The sequence below is a fragment of the Arachis duranensis genome, chromosome 4, assembly GCF_000817695.3.
Source record: "Arachis duranensis cultivar V14167 chromosome 4, aradu.V14167.gnm2.J7QH, whole genome shotgun sequence".
Classification (NCBI taxonomy): domain Eukaryota; kingdom Viridiplantae; phylum Streptophyta; class Magnoliopsida; order Fabales; family Fabaceae; genus Arachis; species Arachis duranensis.
The window spans coordinates 47,690,632-47,710,361 of NC_029775.3; the positions used below are offsets into that span (position 1 = coordinate 47,690,632).

At 38.2% G+C, this 19,730-nt stretch overlaps 3 protein-coding genes across 7 annotated transcripts; 2 read left to right on the forward strand and 1 right to left on the reverse strand.

The window, feature by feature from the left end:
* The first annotated feature begins 1,619 nt into the window (after nt 1-1,619).
* Nucleotides 1,620-3,717, forward strand: LOC107484217 (uncharacterized). Of its 2 annotated transcripts, XM_016104835.3 has the most exons (5): nt 1,624-1,942; nt 2,058-2,145; nt 2,611-2,681; nt 2,954-3,010; nt 3,206-3,717. In XM_016104835.3, the coding sequence occupies exons 1-5, from the start codon at nt 1,844-1,846 to the stop codon at nt 3,425-3,427; spliced, it is 537 nt and encodes a 178-aa protein (XP_015960321.1). In that variant the 5' UTR covers nt 1,624-1,843; the 3' UTR covers nt 3,428-3,717. The 2 variants fall into 2 exon arrangements, with proteins under 2 accessions (XP_015960322.1, XP_015960321.1); XM_016104836.3 differs by lacking the exon at nt 2,954-3,010 and having other exon boundaries at nt 1,620-1,942.
* A 2,257-nt stretch (nt 3,718-5,974) lies between these two features.
* LOC110280474 (uncharacterized) lies at nt 5,975-7,973 on the forward strand. 4 transcript variants are annotated; one of them, XR_008008445.1, is made up of 4 exons: nt 5,990-6,258; nt 6,377-6,865; nt 6,946-7,321; nt 7,395-7,973. XR_008008445.1 is itself a non-coding variant. In XM_052261011.1 (3 exons), the coding sequence occupies exons 2-3, from the start codon at nt 7,112-7,114 to the stop codon at nt 7,569-7,571; spliced, it is 387 nt and encodes a 128-aa protein (XP_052116971.1). In that variant the 5' UTR covers nt 5,975-6,046; nt 6,946-7,111; the 3' UTR covers nt 7,572-7,970. The 4 variants fall into 4 exon arrangements, 2 of the variants coding, with proteins under 2 accessions (XP_052116971.1, XP_052116970.1); XR_008008444.1 differs by having other exon boundaries at nt 5,998-6,046; XM_052261011.1 differs by lacking the exon at nt 6,377-6,865 and having other exon boundaries at nt 5,975-6,046; nt 7,395-7,970.
* A 3,346-nt stretch (nt 7,974-11,319) lies between these two features.
* On the reverse strand, nt 11,320-12,681 carry LOC107484210 (uncharacterized). Its single transcript, XM_016104830.1, has one exon. The coding sequence runs from the start codon at nt 12,679-12,681 to the stop codon at nt 11,320-11,322; it is 1,362 nt and encodes a 453-aa protein (XP_015960316.1).
* Nucleotides 12,682-19,730: the final 7,049 nt, after the last annotated feature.

Here is a 19,730-nt window from a genome sequence, read left to right on the forward strand (position 1 = left end):
TCTAATCCCCAAAATTCGCTGCAAGTGCTACGTTCCTTACACGCGCTACATCCCTTCTTCTTCTCCTTCTTTTTCGATCGTTCTTTTCTCCTCCTTTCTCACTGGTTTGTTCTTCGTCGTTGATGTTAGTTCCTCCACATACTGTTACGGCACGTTTTCATTGCACCTTCTTCTTCTTCTTGCTGCACGTTCTTCTTCCTCTTCCTCTTCTTCTTCTTCTTCTTTTCTTTTGTTTCTTGCCTTCTCTTTCTCCTTCTTCATTTACGTGCTTTTCTCTCTGTTTTCTTTTTTCGTTATTCTCAATTTTTATTGTTTTTTGACATCAAGCTCTGAAATCGTTTTTGAAGAAGAAGAAGTAGTAGAAGATGAGGAGGAGAAAGAGAAAGAGTTCCGAATTATGCATGATTTTAGGTGTATTTCTTAAATCCTTTGGGTGTATTTTCTGTAGTCTTTTGGGTGTATTTCTATAATCGTTTGAGTGAATTCCTGTAACCGTTTGGGTGTATTTCTGTAATCTCTTGGGTGTATTTTATGTAATCGTTTGGGTGTATTTCTGTAATCTCTTGGGTGTATTTTATGTAATTGTTTGGGTGTATTTCTGTAATGCTTGCCATTTTTTCTGAAATGAAAAATACACCCATAGATATCAATAAGATACACCCATAGATATGAGTCAGATACACCCATAGATATCAGTCAGTTATCACTCAAATACACCCAAATAATTACAGAAATGCACCCAAAGGATTACAGAAAATACACCCAAACGGTTACAAGAATTCACCCAAACGATTTTAGGAATACACCCAAAGGGTTACAAAAAATACACCCAAAGGATTTAAAAAAATACACCCAAAATTTGTTGAAGTACATCTTATGCATAATTCAGAACTCTTTCTCTTTCTCCTCCTCATCTTCTGCTGCTTCTTCTTCTTCAAAAATGATTTTACCATGAAAAATCGAAAAAAAAAAGAGAAAATATGGAGAAAAGACGTAAATGAAGAAGAAGAAGAAGAAGAAGAAGAAGAAGAAGAAGAAGAAGAAGAAGAAGAGGAAAACGAGGAAGAAGAACGTGCAGAAACGAAAGAAAAGGAGAAGAAGAAGAGTAAGAGGAAGAAGAACGTGCAGCAAGAAGAAGAAGAAGAATTTTAGAAACCATGAAAATCGAAAAAAAACGAAGAAGAAGAAGAAGAGGAAGAGGAAGAGGAAGAGGAAGAGGAAGAGGAAAAGAAAGAAGAAGAAGACGAAGACGAAGACGAAGAAGAAGAAGAAGACGAAGAGGAACCGTTTGAGTGGGGCGCGTGTAATTACGCTCCATTCAAAATGAGTTAATGCGCGTGTTAATGAAGTTTGGGCTGATAACTTGTAAAACTTGTACGGCCTTTTTACTTGTATGTGTAGCAGCCCCTTTAAATAACCATAAAATTGGCCTACACTATTACATACATGTGGTTAGAAAAAGGAAAGTAACTGATAACTATATATGGGTGAATGGGTCCCAGTTTACGAATGGAGAAACGGAGAGAGAAGGCAAGTTTGGAAAAGCGAGCCCCTGTGTATGAAAAATATCGTGGCTCCGAAATGTACGAAAATATCTTCCAAGTTGTAACCACACAATACGCAAGTCCGCAAAAATATCTACCTGCTACATAGCTTCACGAACATTCCAGGAGCAATAATAGTCACCACTCGCTTTCCCGAATCACATTCCAAAAGCGTCTCTCGCTTCGGAGATATTTTTAAACCTTCTCCCGCAATCACTTCCCAACCAAACAAGCCACTTTCTTCCGTTCGAGTAAATTTGGAAAGAAAATCTGTTGAGTTTGAAATTGGATCAATAATAATGGAGAGTGGTGAGAGAGAATGTTACTATAGAATTCTTGGTGTGAGTTCTGATTCTTCGTTTCAAGAGATAAAGCGTGCTTACAGGAAGCTTGCTATGGTTGGTGTCCCTGTCTTTTGATTCTTAATTAATTAACCTTTAATGGATTTTCGGAATGAGGTGCATGCTCATGCGTTTTCCTTTGTGTTTATCTTTTGGGTTGAATAATGCATAGCAATGGCATCCAGATAGGTGGACAAAAAATCCTTCTTTGCTAGGGGAAGCCAAGCGCAAGTTCCAACAAATTCAAGAAGCTTATTCAGGTAACCGGAGTTTTCAATCTTCATCCCTATTATTATTATTATTATTATTATTATTTAGAGCTTAATTTTGTTACATATTTATCCAATCAAATTTAGAGTTTCATATGCTGTGCCACCCTTGGATCTGAACCTTTCTGTCCCTGCAAGAAGGGACTTAGGTAGCTTATGTAATATCAGTTATGATACATATTTTCGTAGCAAAGACAGTTACTTAAAGAATATGAAACGCCATAGTTAATTTTTTGCAATATGAACCCTAGATATTTGTACCTCAATTGTTGAAAGTTCTGGTTTTAAAGGTAAACATTATTACTATTGTTGTTATGCATGCCTCTTGGAATTTATGCCTTTTAAGAGTTCTAGCTTCCTTTTGTTTTATTTAATTTTAATTATTTCCATTTTTTGGGTGTGTTTGGAGTGAATATGACCATTGAACCTTGGGTTTTTTTTGTTTTGTTGGTGCAGTATTGTCTGATCAAAAGAAAAGAACGATGTACGATGCTGGGTTGTATGATCCTGAGGAGGAAGAGGATGAGGTCAGTAGTTTCACAAATTCTATTTTCAAATCTGCTTCTTTCTTGTTGCACATTATATTTAGGATAAGCTTATGGAACCAACTTTTAATTAGTCAATTAAAGGTTTATGATTTGAGGTTTATAATTTAAGATTTATGATTTAAAATTTAAGATAGAAAGGATAATTTAAAAAAGTTTGTTAATATCGACCGAAAAAGGTTGGCTTTTTAATTAAAACTCTTATATTATATAAATGTTACTGAAAGACTATTGTGCATGATCTTTGAATTTAGGGATTTTTTGAATTTGTGGAAGAAATGGTGTCCCTTATGGCCCAAGTGAGACAAGAGGTATGGTTCGAAACCACCTTCACTCATTCCTACCTTTTTAATCGGGTTTAGAGTAGTTAAACATTTAAGCATAGAAAACAAGAGTTTAAGTATTAGGGTCGAGTCAAATCAAAGTTTAAAAGGTACGAAATGAGTGCCATGTTCACATTTGGTGGAAAGATTTAACACTTGTAATCATTCATACATGTGTTTTAGGAGAAGGAGTGTGGGCTTGAAGATTTGCAGTCCATGTTCATGGAAATGCTTGAAGGATTCAAGTCTCCTACCATGTATTGCTCCATGCCTTCTTCGTCGATGTTCGAGTTTGATGAATCCCCGTGCGCGAAAAAGGAAGCTAAAAGGATGCGTTTGGATACAAGCATGATGGATAAAACAGGGTCACATTTTCAAGCACCAGCTAGCCTTAACTTTGTATAAATCAGGGGATGTTGCAATTAGTTCTTATTTGTTGAATTGTAGGTGTTGTTTCTCTTTTTTCTGATTGTAAATGACACCTTCTCCCTTAGGTAGAGGGGAAGAGGAAACTGTTATGGACTTGGTTAGAATTATGATTACCCGGATAAAGGGATTCAGTGATTTTTGTTTGTTCCTTTTGGGGTGATCTAGTGATGAGGATGTCCATTGACCTTGAATTGAGAAAAGGGATCTTTGTTCCTTTACAATTTTGTAAGCTTATGCTATACTGTGATAGAAAATTTTGTTTCAAACTTATGCATTTTACGGGGAAGTGTCTTGTTCAAAGAAGTATGATTGGTTTATTGTCAAGATATTTTTGGGTCAAAATTGGTGGAAAGAAAAACGTTTATCCATTAGAGTTAATATCTTAATTATAATAGAATTATTTTATAATTAAGTTCTTATTTAAAATAGTTTATTATATAATTTCTTAAAATATTAATAATTAAACTTTTTTCTTTAAATTATTCTTTTTGAAAAAAATTTCTCTCACCGCTGTCGTCGTGACAAGCTGTGCCGATTTCAGTGTTGTCTTTATAAATTACATTATTTATTTTGCAAATTAAACTGCCGATAAATAGAGAACGATAATTTATGTACAAATGTATGAACGAAAATTAGCATACATCATAAAAATTATTACAATATATCTAGGTTGTTATCAACAATTACAAGTTCAAAGGTCTCATTAGATTAATCTGACCAAATTTATGAAAAGTTGTTTAATATACATTTACGATGTCAACGCTGCTTGTCACGATGACGATGATGTTTAGGAGGCAATAAAGTTACAAAAAAAATAAAAAAGTAAGGAATGACAAAATACTTAAAATTATGGCATAACAGAATTTTTTTTTAAAAAGAATGATGTGAAAGAAAAGGAGTTTGGTTGTTAATAATTTAAGAAATTATATAATTATTTATTTTAAAAAATAATTAAATTAAAAAATAGTCATACTATAGTTAAGATATTAAAACTAATTAAATTGAAATAATTCAAGTTATTAGTATAGTTAGTAATTAAATTTAAGTTATCATCTAATTAAAAATTAACATATAATTTTATATGTTATTTTGTGGAGAATTGATAGAATTTATCTCCCTCTATATATATATACATATATTATTTTTTATTCATTTGATTTATGTAATCGAACTCATTAAATGAGAGAAATCTTGTGGTTGGTTTTCCAACTTTTTTTTTGGACTAGGTTTTTTAAACTATTTAGAAATTAGAACTATAACAGTTTCTTCACACTTTTTTTGGTTTTTTAGGCTTTTAGGGCCTGGGAGTTAAATTTTTGCTGATTTATAAAAATGCTAATCATTTGTTGCAATTGGGCTTTATCATTCCTAAAGTGCTATGATAGTTTAGCCCAACTATTTTTGTTCTTTGTTTTCATTTGAGAGAGAAGGAAACTTCCTGTCCAAAAAATAAAAGAGTGAAGGAAACTTCAGACACAGAAAAATCAAGACGGGAAAACGAAAGACAGAGAAAAATTAGAAGAGACGCGGGTAAAAACTTACACCACCAAAAGAGCAAAAGGGTTCCTGACCAAAAAAAGAAGAGCAAAAGGGTTTATCTTTTATTAATTTATTCATGAGAAAATAGTTAATGGAAAAAGGAATTTAAAACATATTTCTAGTTTAATATCTGAGGTTAAATATTATTTATTTTTGAAAAAAAATAATATGTATTTGTCTAAGATTTCGTGTCACTGTTCTATTTTATTTCTACACAAACAAATTGTTGAGTTGTGTTCTGTTTTGGAGTATGGCTTCCGAGTTATAGCCCGTCTTCGGTCAAGTGAGATGATTCTTCGCAACTCGGGACGTTCTCTCCAGAATCAGTGTGAGGTCGGCGTGGAACCTGCAAAAAGGACTCCGACGCTCAAGTCAGTAATATTTGTAGTTATAAGTAGTGTTAAAAGAAAAAGAATAAAGATAGATATTTTGAGGGTGGACTAAAATGTTTCTCTTCATTGCCAGAATGAGAGTAATTCAATTGTCCTTTAGAGGGGTTAGGACGCGTCTTATATAGATGGGGAGGTTAAGTGATTTGGCCGTTTCACCGAGCTTTACTAGGGGATCTGTTAGGGAGATCTCCTTTATGTTTAGTCCTCATATATTAGTACCGTTAGAAGATTCAGCTAAACTCGGTTGGTGGGGTGACTTATTCAAAACTACGTAAGTTGGCAAAGGCCGAATATCTTGTTTTTCTGGTATGGATGAGGTCAGTCAAAGCTCCAGTAACCGAGTATTTCGGTATGGATCACAGCCCCGAAGCTTGGCCTGTTAAGAAAAATAGGTTTGAGCTTTTTGTTTTGTTGCTGGAGCTTTGCGTTGTGAGGCTATAATAGAGCCCCCAAGCTCAAAATGTTTTTTTTTGTGGGCTGGTATCTTGTTGGGCTTTTTGTTATGCGTTTTGTCTGGTTTTCTTTTTGTGTTGGTTATGGCTTAGCAAATGGGGAGTAGTGGGTGTCTTGGAAGTTGAAGTTGTCTTTTCAACTGACTGTTTTGAATTCGTTGTTTTGTATGTCATTGTACTTGCTTCGAGGGGACTCATCATGTCTAAGAAAGGTTAGTGGACCGTTCCTACGTTTTGTTTTCGTTTGTTGGTTTGCTTTGTTCCTTTGTGAATGGCGAAGAAAGAAGTAGTTGCTATTGATGAGGGTGATGTTTATAGCTGGGTTAATAGTGATGTTAGGGGTCGTGTCTCTGTTTTTAGTAATGATGAACTTGTGAAACAATTGAATGAAGCTAATTGGGTGAGGCATGGTCAGGAATTGGAGGTTAGGTTTCTTCCTTGTTATGAAAATGATAGGGTTTGTGATAAGAGGTCTGATTGAAGTTACTTTTATATGTATACATGTTTGTTGACTGAGCTTGGCGTGCATTTTCCCTTTACAGACTTCGAATGTGGGGTTTTACATCAGTTGAACTGTGCTCCGACACAGCTTCACCCAAACTCATGGGCATTTGTCAGAGCTTTTGAGTGTCTGATGGATTATTTAGAATGTTATCCTTCAGTTGGTTTGTTTTTTTCTTTGTTCCAGGCTAAGGGTGTTCGTAAGGGTGGTTGGGTAAATCTTAATGGTCACCCGGGTCGTGGGATTTTTTCCTTGTACAAACAATCTTTTAAAGATTTTAAAGAAATGTTTGTTAAGGTGCAGATTGTTGATGGTTTTTATCCGTTTTTCTTGGATTCTCTGCTTGAGGAGAGGTTTCCTATCTTTTGGTCATCGGAGCCTAATCAGATTTTAGATTGTGAGAATAGGGTTGCAAGTGAAGAGTGTTTGTTAAATTTTTTGCTGTCTGTAATGTCATCATCTTCTTTACTTTCTATTTCTGCTCTTCTGGGGCTTGAAGGTGATAAGGAGGCGTTGGAAGAATATTTAGGTAATATTGTTGATGCATAGTTTAGGCTTTTGGTTTGATATTGTTGCTGTTTTCTTATGCTTTTTGTTGTTTGTTTGTAGGTGAGAAAACTTCCACTCTTACTAAGGCCAATTTGAAGGCTTTTGTTTCTAAAACTAAAAGGAAAGAGAAAGAGGGGTCATCTACTAACTTGGTGAACGAGGGTAAAGGAGGTGTGGGGAAGCATGATGGAAGTTTTAAGAGAAAAAGGGGGATTCAGCAAGGGTTATGGATCTTACTGGGTTGAAAGAGGGTTTTGCTGCTTTTACGCCTGAGGAGATTAGTGCAGCTCATGAGAGCCAAGTGATTCTTCATGGTTATAAGGAAGGTCCTCGCAACTCTCTTTGGTCCTCTGGTTATCCTTTTATGGCTGTTGCTGATGAGGTTGCTCAAGTGATTCATGATGCTGGCAAGGTTGGGATTGCTAGATATTTGCAGGTATAGTTGTATTTCTTTTAGTTTTGTTCTTCTTTTTATGAAGCTTTGGGTGTAATATTTCATTTTTCTGTAGGTGATTGGGGCTAGGCTTCTTTCTATAGGTCGGACTACTGAGTTGGATGCCATTTTGGAGGGGGATCAGGTTGCAGCAATTAAGGGGTTGAAAAAATCTTTGGAGGATAGGGATGCTCGGGTGGAGAAGTTGAAGACGGAAGTAAAGGTTCTGAAAAGAGAAAGTGCAGAATGCTAAGAGTGAGCTTCAGAAGGTTAGGTGTGATCTGGAGTCAAAGGTTGAGGAAACCGAAAAGGCAAATGCTCGAATTCTTGAATTACAAGAGGAGGTTTTGTTAGCCTTTACTTTTGGCTTTGATCGTGCTGTAGCTCAGATAGGAGTTTTTTTTCCTTCTTTTGATGTTAATAAGTTAGATGTTATAAAAGTTGTTAATAATGGGTGTTTGCTTGATGATGAGGCTATGTCCGAGAAGGGGGACGAGAGTGCCTCTGTTGGGAAAGCAGATTGAAGACTGAAGATGTTTAGAATATTTTGGCTAAGTTTTATTTGTAAGGCGTGTTGTTTCTGTGTCTTCGAAAGACTGAGTAGTATCTGATTGACTTATAACTTGCTATGTCTTTATAGACCTTGTTTTTACCTTTTGTTTGAGTAAAATTTGCATTATCATTAATGGCTTATAGATAATTTGAAAATATTGTACATTTAGATGATATGGGTGTGAAGGACCTCATTAAAACCTCCTCCAGACAAAACCCTATTTGGGAAAAAAACCTGGGGGTAGGAAAAAGAGTATCTCCTCTTGTCCATATCGTTTCTATGATAAGTAAGATTTTAGAGATGCAACATTCCAGATTCTTGGGACGTCTCCGCCTTCTAGCGTTTGTAATCTATATGCTCCTTTCCCGAGTACATGTGTTATTCGGTAAGGGCCCTCCCATGAGGCTGCTAGCTTGCCATGTGTATGTTGTCGTCTTGCTTCCTCTGTTTTGTGGAGGACGAGGTCATTTGTGTTGAATGTTCTTGGTTGGACCTTTTTGTTGTATTTCTTCTTTATGATTTCTTGCATTGCCATTTGTTTTAATCTTGCTTTTTCTCTGTCTTTGTCGATTGTGTCGAGCTCTGCCCTTCTGATCCTTTCGTGTTCTTCGTCCGAGGTCTGGGCCCTTCTGGGTGATGCTATTGTGAATTCGACTGGGATCATCGCGTCTGCTCCATATACTAATCGGAACGGTGTTTCTTGAGTTGTGGATTGTATTATGGTGTTGTAGCCCCATAGGATCTCCGGTATTAATTCGGCCCACTCACCTTTTGCATCTTCGAGTTTTTTCTTTAGGGCGTTGGAATGACCTTGTTGGCTGCTTCCGCGAGGCCGTTAGTTTGTGGGTGTTCAACTGATGAAAAATGATGTTTAATCTGAAATCCATGTAAAAAGGAAGCTAAACTATGGTCGGTGAACTGCCAACCATTGTCAGTGATTATATGATGAGGTATACCAAAATGACAAATGATGTTCTTCCAAATAAAGGATTGTACTTTGTTTGCTCCTATTTTTGCTAGTGGAGTTGCCTCTATCCACTTGGAGAAATAGTCAATTGCTACAAGTAAGTATTTTACCTGACCTGGAGCTTTTGGAAAAGGTCCGAGGATGTCTAGCCCCCATTTTTGGAAAGGCCAGCTTACCTCCGTGTTATGCAATTGTTCAGCTGGGTTGTTGATGACCGAGATATGCCTTTGGCAGCTGTCACATTTTTTGACTTTTTCGATGCAATCCCTTTTCATTAAGGGCCAGTAATATCCTGCTCTGGTTATCTTTGATGCCAAACTTAGTCCTCCTATGTGGTTGACGCATACTCCTTCATGGGTTTCGTCCATTGCATTCTTGGCCTCTTTTGTATTTAAGCATTTTAAAAGAGGTTGAGAGAATCCTCTCCTGTACAGTTCGTTTCCGACCATAGTGAAGGAGGCTGCACATCTTTTGAATGTTTATGCGTCTGGTGTTGTTGCAGGTATCCTTCCTGATTGTATATATTGTTTATATAGTGTTCTCCAGTCTTCTTCCTGAGATACTGAACATATAGGTTTGCTGCTAAAACTCGGACTGATAAGTGTTAGTTGAGATATAACAGAGTCAGTTGTAACTTTTCTAGTTGTTGCTAATTTTGATAGTGCATCTGCTCGAGTGTTTTGTTCTCGAGCTATGTGTTTTATTTGTACAGAATAAAAATGAGTGAGGAGTTCACTTATCGAGCTGTGGTATTACTCTAGTAGTTGATCTTTTACCTGAAAATGTCCAGTTACCTGTTGTACTATCAGTTGTGAGTCATAGTATACCTGGAGGTGGGAAATATTGAGGGATTGTGCCAGCCTTAATCCTGTGAGTAGTGCTTCATACTCGGCTTGATTGTTGCTAGTTTGGAATGTGAATCTGATGGATTGCTCAACTTGTAGGTCATGTTTGTTTGTGAGCAACACTCCTGCTCCGGAACCTTCGTTGTTGGTGGCCTCGTCGACGTATAGTTCCCACGTGTAGTGGCGTGCTGTTTCTTCTGCCAGTTCTGCAACGAAGTCGGCCAGTATTTGTGCTTTCATTGCTGTTCTTGGTTCATAGTCGATGTCAAACTCAGAGAGCTCGATCGACCATTTGGCTAATCTTCCGGACACTTCTGGGCGTGTTAGAATTTGACGTATAGGCGGATTAGTTTTTACTATAATTTTGTTGCTTTGGAAATAATGTCGTAGCCTCCTGGAGGAGCTAACCTTTGCATATGCTAGTTTTTCCATCGATGAGTATCTTAGTTCGACATTTTGTAACGTTTTGCTTACAAAATATACTGGCTCTTGCTTTCCATTTACTTCTGTCATTAGTGCTGAGCTTTTGGCTTTAGTAGTAACAGATAAGTATATTAACAGAGGCTTACCTGGGCTGGGTTTTGTAGAATCGGAGGAGAGGATAGGGTCGCTTTTAGTTTTTGAAAAGCTGTTTCACAATCTTTGTTCCACTCGAATCTTGTTTGCTTCTTGAGTATGTTGTAGAAGTGTTGTGATTGTGTAGAGATTGAGAGGAGGAATCTGGATAAGGCGGCTAATCTGCCGTTTAACTGTTGAACCTCCTTTACTGTTTGAGGACTTCTCATGTTTATTATTGCTTTGCATTTTTCTGGATTCGCTTCAATGCCCCTGCATGTTAGCAAAAATCCGAGGAATTTCCCCCCGGTTACTTCGAATGCGCATTTGTCCGGGTTGAGTCGCATGTTGTGTTTTCTGATTTGTTCAAATATTTCTTCCAGGTTGTCCCCATGGTTTTGTTGGTGCTTTATTTTTACCACCATATCGTCCACGTAAACTTCTAAGTTTCTTCCTATTTGATTTCTGAAGACTTTGTCCATTAAGCGCTGGTAAGTTGCACCTGCATTCTTAAGGCCGAAAGGCATAACTTTATAACAATAATTTCCTAATTTAGTTATGAATGCTGTTTTGTCCTGGTCCTTTGGGTGCATTAGTATTTGGTTATATCCTGAATATGCATCTAAAAAGCTAAGAGTATTGTATCCGGATGCGCTATCAACTAGTTTGTCAATGCAAGGGAGCGGGTATGCATCCTTTGGGCATGCTTTATTTAGATTAGTGAAGTCTACGCACATTCGCCATTTACCTAAGAGTTTTCTTACCATAACCACGTTGGAGAGCCATGTTGTAAAGCGGAGCTCCCGAATGAATCCTGCCTCGAGTAGCTTGTGTGTCTCCTCTTGGCAGGCCGACCTTTTTTCATTGCTCAAATTTCGCTTTTTCTGAGCTATAGGTCGGATCTTTGGATCTATCTGTAATTTGTGGCATATTAGGTTGGGATCGATTCCTAGCATATCTGCTGGGGTCCATGCAAAGAGGTCAGCGTTCTTTCTGAGAATGCTGATGATGTGCTGCTTGTTTCCTGCAGTGAGTGAGTGACTGATATAAGTAATGTGATTGTTGTTATTGTCTAATATACCTATTCTAGGTCGTCCATGGGTGACGGTCTCCTTTGTTGGTTTTCCCGAGGATCTAGCTCAGCTGTTGACGAGACGTTAGCTATTTGAGGAGGCCTTTCTAACAGGTCATGCTCATTGAATTTTGCTGACTTATGCTTTAAGCTCTCATTATAGCATCTGCGAGCCTCTGTTTGATCAGAGTGTATTGTTGCCGTTGCATCGCTGGATACCTGAAACTTTACACAAAGGTGGACGGTTGAAACTATAGCATAAAAAGAATTTAAAGATGGTCTATCCATGATCATGTTATACGGGCTGGGACATTCGACCACTAAGAATTGCATATCTCGTGTATGACAAAGTGGATGCTGTCCCAGTGTTATCTTCAACCATATGCTCCCTAAGACAGACACGCATTCTCCTGAGAAGCTGACCAATTCTCCCACGTAGGGTTGCATCATATTTGTACTTAATTTCATTTTTATGAATGTGGAGTAGAAGAGCACGTCCGCGCTACTGCTTGGATCGAATAATACTTTCCTGATGAGGAGGTCTCCTGCCTGAATGGATATGACCACAGGGTCATCTTGGTTTGACGTCGGTGCCTGGTAATCGGCTTGTTCGAAGGTAATGCAAGGTGAGGGTAGTTGTGGTGTGCTTGCTTGTGTTGTCTGAACCATCATCATGGTTCTGTAGTTGCATTTTCTGGCTGAGCTCGTGTTTCCCCCTCTTGCAAATCCTCCTGAGATGCAGTTTATGACTCCTCTTGTTGGGGGTGGCTGGTGCTTGGCTTTTTCGTTTAGTCCTTTCGCTATCTGTGGGTCGTTTGTGTTTTGCCGAGTTGGTTTCATTCTGTTGCCTATGTATTTGTCGATATGCCCTTGTCTAGCTAGCCGCTCGAGGAGGTCCTTGGGGATTACACATTCGGCAGTCGTGTGGCCAAATTTCTGATGGAACGCACAGTGTTTTAATTTGTCAATGTATCTTTGGTCTCGATAGGCTCCTGCTTGGCTGGGTGGTTTGATGATTATGGCATTTAAGATTTCTTTGATTATGTCTTCGGTCTTGGTGTTAAATTGGGTGTAGGCATCATATTTGGGTGTCAGTTTGAAAGGCTTTCTGTTATCCCTTTGGTTGGTGGCCCTGCTGTGCTTTTCTTCTTCTCGCCGAGCTTGGGGCTTTTCTGTCCTTCGGGCTTCCGTAAGTTCTTCGATTTCCATTTGCCATGCTGCCTTCTCGCGGAATTCTTCCAGGGTTTTTGGCTTGGTGACAGCTATCGTCTCCTGGAATTTTTCTGGTCTCAGACCGCTTTTGAGTGCGTGAAGGTGTACGTTGGGATCAAGGTCGGGTATCTCCACTGTTGCCTTTGCGAATCTGGTCATGTAATCTTTTAGACTCTCGTGTTGTCCTTATTTGATAGTGCTAAGGTAGTTGGACCCATGGACATATATTCGGGAAGCTGCAAAATAGTCAATAAAGGACCTCGCCAAGTCTTCGAAGCTTGAGATTGAACCTGCAGAAATCTTGGAAAACCAAAGTAAAGCCGCACCGTCTAAATAAGTGGGAAAAGAACGATAAAGTACAAGGTCAGAGGCACCATTAAAGAACATCATGGACTGAAACTTTGTAATATGCACCCAAGGGTCTCTGATTCCTTCGTATGGCTTTAGCCCGGTTGGGAGCATAAACTTCTCTGACATCTGAACGCTCATGACCTCCTTTGAGAATGGATTGTCGAGTGTGAGTTTTTCTTTAGGCGGAGTGACGCCTAGAGACTCAGTTCCCTTAGTGTGTGAGCCATTTTCGGCCGAGTTTTTGGATGATTGCTCCGCCAGCTTTCTGACTTCTGCTTGGAGCTCTGCTATCATGGACAAAAGTTCGGCCTGGGAGTGCTGATTTACCCCCATTGTCCGCCATGTTAGGTAGGGGAGTCCTGCAAAACAAAGTAGGGAAAATAGGGTAGAGAAAAGATATGGGGTCAGTTACTTATGAAAGCGGGCCCCACGGTGGGCGCCAATTGTTCTGTCCTGGAGTATGGCTTCCGAGTTATAGCCCATCTTCAGTCAAGTGAGATGATTCTTCGCAACTCGGGACGTTCTCTCCAGAATCAGTGTGAGGTTGGCGTGGAACCTGCAAAAAGGACTCCGACACTCAAGTCAGTAATATTCGTAGTTATAAGTAGTGTTAAAAGAAAAAGAATAAAGATAGATATTTTGAGGGTGGACTGAAATGTTTCTCTTCAGTGCCAGAATGAGAGTAATTCAATTGTTCTTTATAGGGGTTAGGACGCGTCTTATATAGATGGGGAGGTTAAGTGATTTGGCCATTTCACCGAGCTTTACTAGGGGATCTGTTAGGGAGATCTCCTTTATGTTTAGTCCTCATATCTTGGTACCGTTAGAAGATTCAGTTAAACTCGGTTGGTTGGGGTGACTTATTCAAAACTACGTAAGTTGACAGAGACCGGATATCTTGTTTTTCTGGTATGGATGAGGTCAGTCAAAGCTCCAATAATCGAGTATTTCGGTATAGATCAAGTTGATTGATAGAGGTTTCTTTTCCTAAATCATAGTTTTGAGTTGAGAACTAGATATCAAAACAATTGTTTTGAAAAAAATTAAACCCCTTCTATTATGGGATTTCAGATAGTCCAAGTAAGAAAAAATGAAAAGCTTTCTCAATTTTTTCTTTTCTTTTGCTAAAAGAAATCTATTTCCATATTGAATAGCACTATAAGGCACTAAACCATCACATTAAATAAGTTCTGTTCCTCTATAAAATCAGTGCTACATATGATTTTGATCATTGTAGTTTTGGTCTAAAGATTTTCAAAAATAAGTAAAATTGGTCTTTACCGCTGTTTCACACCAATAAATACTTATAATTTGAACTATTTATGAGATGACAATATAGACTATTAGATTACTTTTATGTATTTTATTCTAGATCGAAACCCCAATAAAGATTTTACAAGAATCAAAACAAAAGGACCAGATTTTATAGGAATATAAGTAACAAGAGAATGACCACTACTATATGTATGTATGTAAAATCTGCTTAAAGATAATAGAAGGAAACCAGAAAATGAATCAATATGTGACTGATAAACCTATATTTTGTGATATATTTTGTGCTTAGTTTGAGTGATTTATTCAATCCTTCACTCACTTATTCATATGAATTGCATGATTTTACTTTTCCTTCCTTATTATGTGATGTATGTGAAAAACATGTTTTTTATGCTTTAAAATTAATCATTTTAATTACCCTTTATTATCATTCCATGCCATGATTAGTGTGTTGAGTAGTTTCAGATCTTCTAAGGCAGGAATGACTCAAAGGATGAAAAGAAAACATACAAAAATGGAAGGAAAGCACAAAACGGAGTTTCTGAAGAAACTGTCAGCGACGCGACCGCATGGACGACGCGGCCGCATGCCAAGCGCGAAGAAGCAGCGACGCGGCCGCATGACTGACGCGACCGTGCACCTAAAGAAGAACACCTATGACGCGGCTGCATGACTGACGCGACCGCGTGACAAGGAAAACTCCAATTGACGCGACCGCGTGACCCACGCGGATGCGTGACAGAGGCCACGCACCAAAAATTGCAGAAAACGCTCATAGCGAGTTCTGAAGCCCTTTTTGGCCCAAATCCAAGTCCAGAAGGCATAGACCAGAGGTTATGAAGTGGGGAAATGCATCCATTGAAGGGAGTCTCGAATTTTAGTCACTTTCCATGATTTAGGTTTAGTTGGAGAGAGGTTCTCTCCTCTCTCTTTAGGATTAGGATTTAGATTTAGGATTTTATTAGTTTTGAGGATTATCTCTTTATCAGGTTCAATATTCCTTTTTTCATTACTTGCTTTCTCAATTTAGTTTATGAATTCTTTTATGTTACAGATTACTCTTTTGAATTAATGTTATTTGAGGTACTTCAGTTAATATTGCTTTCTTTTATTTATGGTATTGATTATTTCCAATTTGAAGACATTTTTATTCCAGTAGATTTGATTTCTTTTCCTTTTGGTATTGGTTAAGAAATTAGTAACTCAGGAGTTATCTTAGCTCAACATAATTGATAACTGTTATCTTTGCTAATTGAACTGAACTTCAATAATCCCAACCTTTTCTCAGGAAATAAATAGGATTCGAAGGTCAACCAATTAGTCCCTTGACTTTCCTTTGCTTTAGCAAAAGTCAACTAAGTGGAATTAAGATTCAACTTTCATTATTATTGATAAGAACAACTAAATCTGGACTTCCAATTTCTCATACCTTGTCAAATGGTTTGCTTTACAGTATTTATTTATTTTAATTGCCATTTAAATTATTTGCCATATTCATTCCTCATTCTCAAACCCCAATTTACTATCTCCATAACCAATAATAAGAACATACCTCCCTGCAATTCCTTGAGAAGACGACCTGATGTTTAAATACTTCGGTTATCAATTTATTTAGGGGTTTGTTACTTGTGACAACCAAAACGTTTGTACGAAGGGATTTGTATTGGTTCAGAATCTATACTTACAACGCGACTTTATAAAATTCTTTACTAGCAAAAATCCTAACGTCAAAATGGCGCCAATGTCGGGGAATTGCAAACGTGTGCCTTATTATTGGTTATTGTAAATATTTTTTTCCCAAAAAAAAATATATTTTTCTTTTACTTGTTATTTGTTTTCTCTCTTCCCTCTTATTTCTGATATCTATTATGAATTCTCACCCCTCTCGCTTTGAGTTTGGTTCTAATTTTGTTGCAAGGAATGGAAGCTATAACAGGACTATGCATCAAGGTCTAAGCAATCAAAGATGGATGGAGCCACAAGGATCCGATCAACCCTTTAGGCAACAACATCCTCCTAAATATCATGGACAGAGACCATTCTACAATGCATGCCCAACTGATAGATTTAGTGGACCGTCTTGTAACTACCAACAAGCCCCACCCTGTGCTCAGAGACCATCCTCTCGACATAATTTCGAACAACCACACTCACAAGCTTCCTTTCACCATTCGCCACCATATGATCCTTATCCGCCCCAACGCCAATCCAATTACTCCTAAGAATCACCACTCTCCTACGCACCATGTCCATATCCATCAAGCCAAAAATCACAGGTTTGCTTTGAGGAATCAGTAAACCAGTTCAATGCAACCCTTCATCAACGAGAGTAAGCAATAAATCAATTATCTTCCAGACATTTAGACACTCAACAGACTCCCATGGCTTCATGTGGAGAATCTAATGAAGAACGCAGCACGAAGAAGACACTAGAGACTCTAGTGGACAGCATAGAGCATAACTTCGTATTGGAACAAGTAGAGGGCACTGTCATTGCAGAAGAAGAAGAGTTGGTTGAAGATTTAGGAGATGCCGAACCACCACCTGAATCCAGAGTTGTGGAGAACTCCGTCAAGGATGTTACAATTGATGCTGAGGAGGATTTTGCACCGCCTCCAATGCAAATATCTTATGAAGAACTAGACAGAATTAGCCAATACACATGTTTCCTTGATGATGATGATCACAAGTCAAGTCCTCTTAGTAATGAACTTGCATCCGCAAGTGAATTCTTTGCGACAGAAGAATCTTCCCCAAGTGAATATGAAGATGATACAGAGGTCGACTTTTCTCAACCTCCTAATTATGACTCAAGTGATGAGGAAGATATGGAAGACTTTGGTCAGGACATGGCTGGAATGGAAAAGGTTTGCAAAGAAGTGGATGAATTCACTGAAGAACACAAGGGAGTAGAGCTTGCAAAACCACTAAAAACACTGATCCCAAGGCCACTACCAACCAACACAGACTTCAAGTGGGTAAAATCCTTGACTCTTATCTTTATTTTTCCACTTGAATACGGTTTACTTGAAACAGATGGCCAGCTTAGAGTTCTCTGTGGCTTTAAGAGTAAAAGGGAAATGACTCGCACTCAGAGATGGTATGCAAGATTCAATGAGGTTTCGCACTTCAATTTGAGGTGCAAGGATTGGTGTCAAGCTCAATTGAAAAAATCTCGGAAGCTGTTTGGTCACTACAGTGAGAATTCAGACTACTCACCACTCGGCTGAAAAGATGTAGATCAAGATAAAGACGGGTGTAGAAGAAAAGTTTGGGATCTTGGAGTCTGTTCTGACATTCAACACCTAGGGAGCCTGGAAACCTGTTTGAAACTGCTCAACGGTTTTAAGTGCCTTATTTGGGACCCCGGAGGATGTTGGAATTCCAAACATTGGTGGAGATTTCTGGATCAGTACAAGCACAAGCCACCATGACAAGGAGCTCGCCAAATGTCCAACTTAAGGACTTTAACTAAAAGTGCTGGGTGGGAGATAATCCACCATGGTATGATCGTTCTTTTTCAATTTATTCTATTTCGTTTTGTTTGTTTTCAAGTTTTATTTTATTTTTCATTGAACCTGGAATTACTCATAACATTCATATCATTTTGCATTCTGCATACTACATATAAAAAAACGCACGCGACGCGGCAGCGTCACTGACACGTCTGCGTCACCAGTGCGTTAGGAAGAAAAGAAAGTTGAACAGAGAGTCACACGAAAGCGTGGCTGGAGGTGTGCCCTTGGCACAATTTGCCCACGCGACCGCGTCACTGACGCGTCCGCGTCCTATGGAAAATAAGCCTCCCACGCGTCCGCGTCACCAACGCGACCGCGTGACCCTGTAAATCGACGTAAAAGGGTGTATGGCCGAAAGTTGAGCTGGAATTGGGCTGAACTCGTGCTAGAAGCCCAAGCCTTCTCATGCGAATGCGTGCCCCACGCGTCCGTGTCATTTTTTTAAATTGGCCATTCACGCAATCGCGTCAATCACGCGACCGCGTCACCCAGATTTTTGGCAAAATGCATTGAAACAGAGAGTTGCGCGAACGTGAGACTGCACTCGCGCCAATCGCACAAATCAGGCCACGCGTCCGCGTCGCCTGCGCCGCACAACTTATTCATAACCGCGCCAATTATCTTATCTTTTCTTTTCTAATCCTAATTTCTTCTTTCTCTCTCCTTTGTCACTCTCTTTTTCTTCTTCTCATCCTTTTTCACTTCCATTTTATTTCATTTTATTTACATATTTCATTCATTACATTTTAATTTTGTGCATATTTTTATTTTCTTTTCTGAATTTTTTTTATATTTCCATTGGTGTTAAAAAAAATTTCTTATTCAACTGTTGCATCTTTTCTTGAATTTATTTTGGTAACTTGTTTTACACTGTGGGATGATATTAACTATCTGCCAATGCCAATCTTTTATGATACTTGCACTCCATTTGCATTGACATGAGCTTGTACTGATACTTCTATTACCCACACTCTTCCCCATTGTTGCAATTCTTGCACTATTGATATGCCGTATGCTTTTACTGTTTTCTCACTGCATGTTGTAGCTACCATGTAATTGAGACGTTTATTATTTGGCATTAAACAACCCATGTTTCATTTATTTTCTTATCTTTATTTCTGGGTTACTTTTCTTCCCTTTTTCTTTCAGGATGGCCACTCGGAAGGGAAGCGGAAGACGTTTACATGGGAGAGAAGACAAGTCCATCTGCACAATCTTTGGAGAAAAGCATCAGTTGGAACAACCCGTTCACCTGCACATCTTAGCATGCACCGAGGACGGTGCAATCTTTAAGTGTGGGGAGGTCGATACCGATCTCCATGGGTTAGTTATTTCCAATTTCAACACCAATATTTTATTTTATTTGATAGTTCATTGTTGCATTTGCATATTTGTTTGATTTTTGCATATTTTACCACTTGGTTAAAGTAATAATTTCTTTTGCAAGAAACTTTTTATAGCACTTCACTAATTTGAATAAAATTTTTTTATTACACTTGTTTGAAGTTGTATTTGGAACATGGTTTTTGAGCCAAAGAACACACAACCTGTGAGATTTTGAGCTTATTTATATGGTTACATTATCTAACCATAAATTTTTATTCTTGTGTGTTTCCTTCTCTATAATTGCAATCTCTACTTTGTTCCATTCTATATGTCCAATATTTAGTGTATTTACATGTTTGCATATGATTGAGGCCATTATTTGATTTTAGCTCACTTATCCCAAATAAGCCTACCCTTTACATCACCCTTGTTAGCCACCTTGAGCATTTTAACCCCCTTCTGTTCTATAACCACATCACTAGCCTTAAGCAGAAAAACAAAAGTAAAAATCCCAAATTGAATCTTTGGTTAGCTTAAGATAGAGATTATGTATCAACTAAGTGTGGGGAAACTGTGGGAACATGGGTTAATAAGGGAATGTATCATGTTTCTAATTTATTTGAATATTGGGAATTTGGGAACCTACTCATGAAAAACCAAAGTAGAAAAAAAAATATATATATATATAATGGAAAATCCATGTGCATTGATAAGTTATGTTTCAGTCAAAAAAAATCA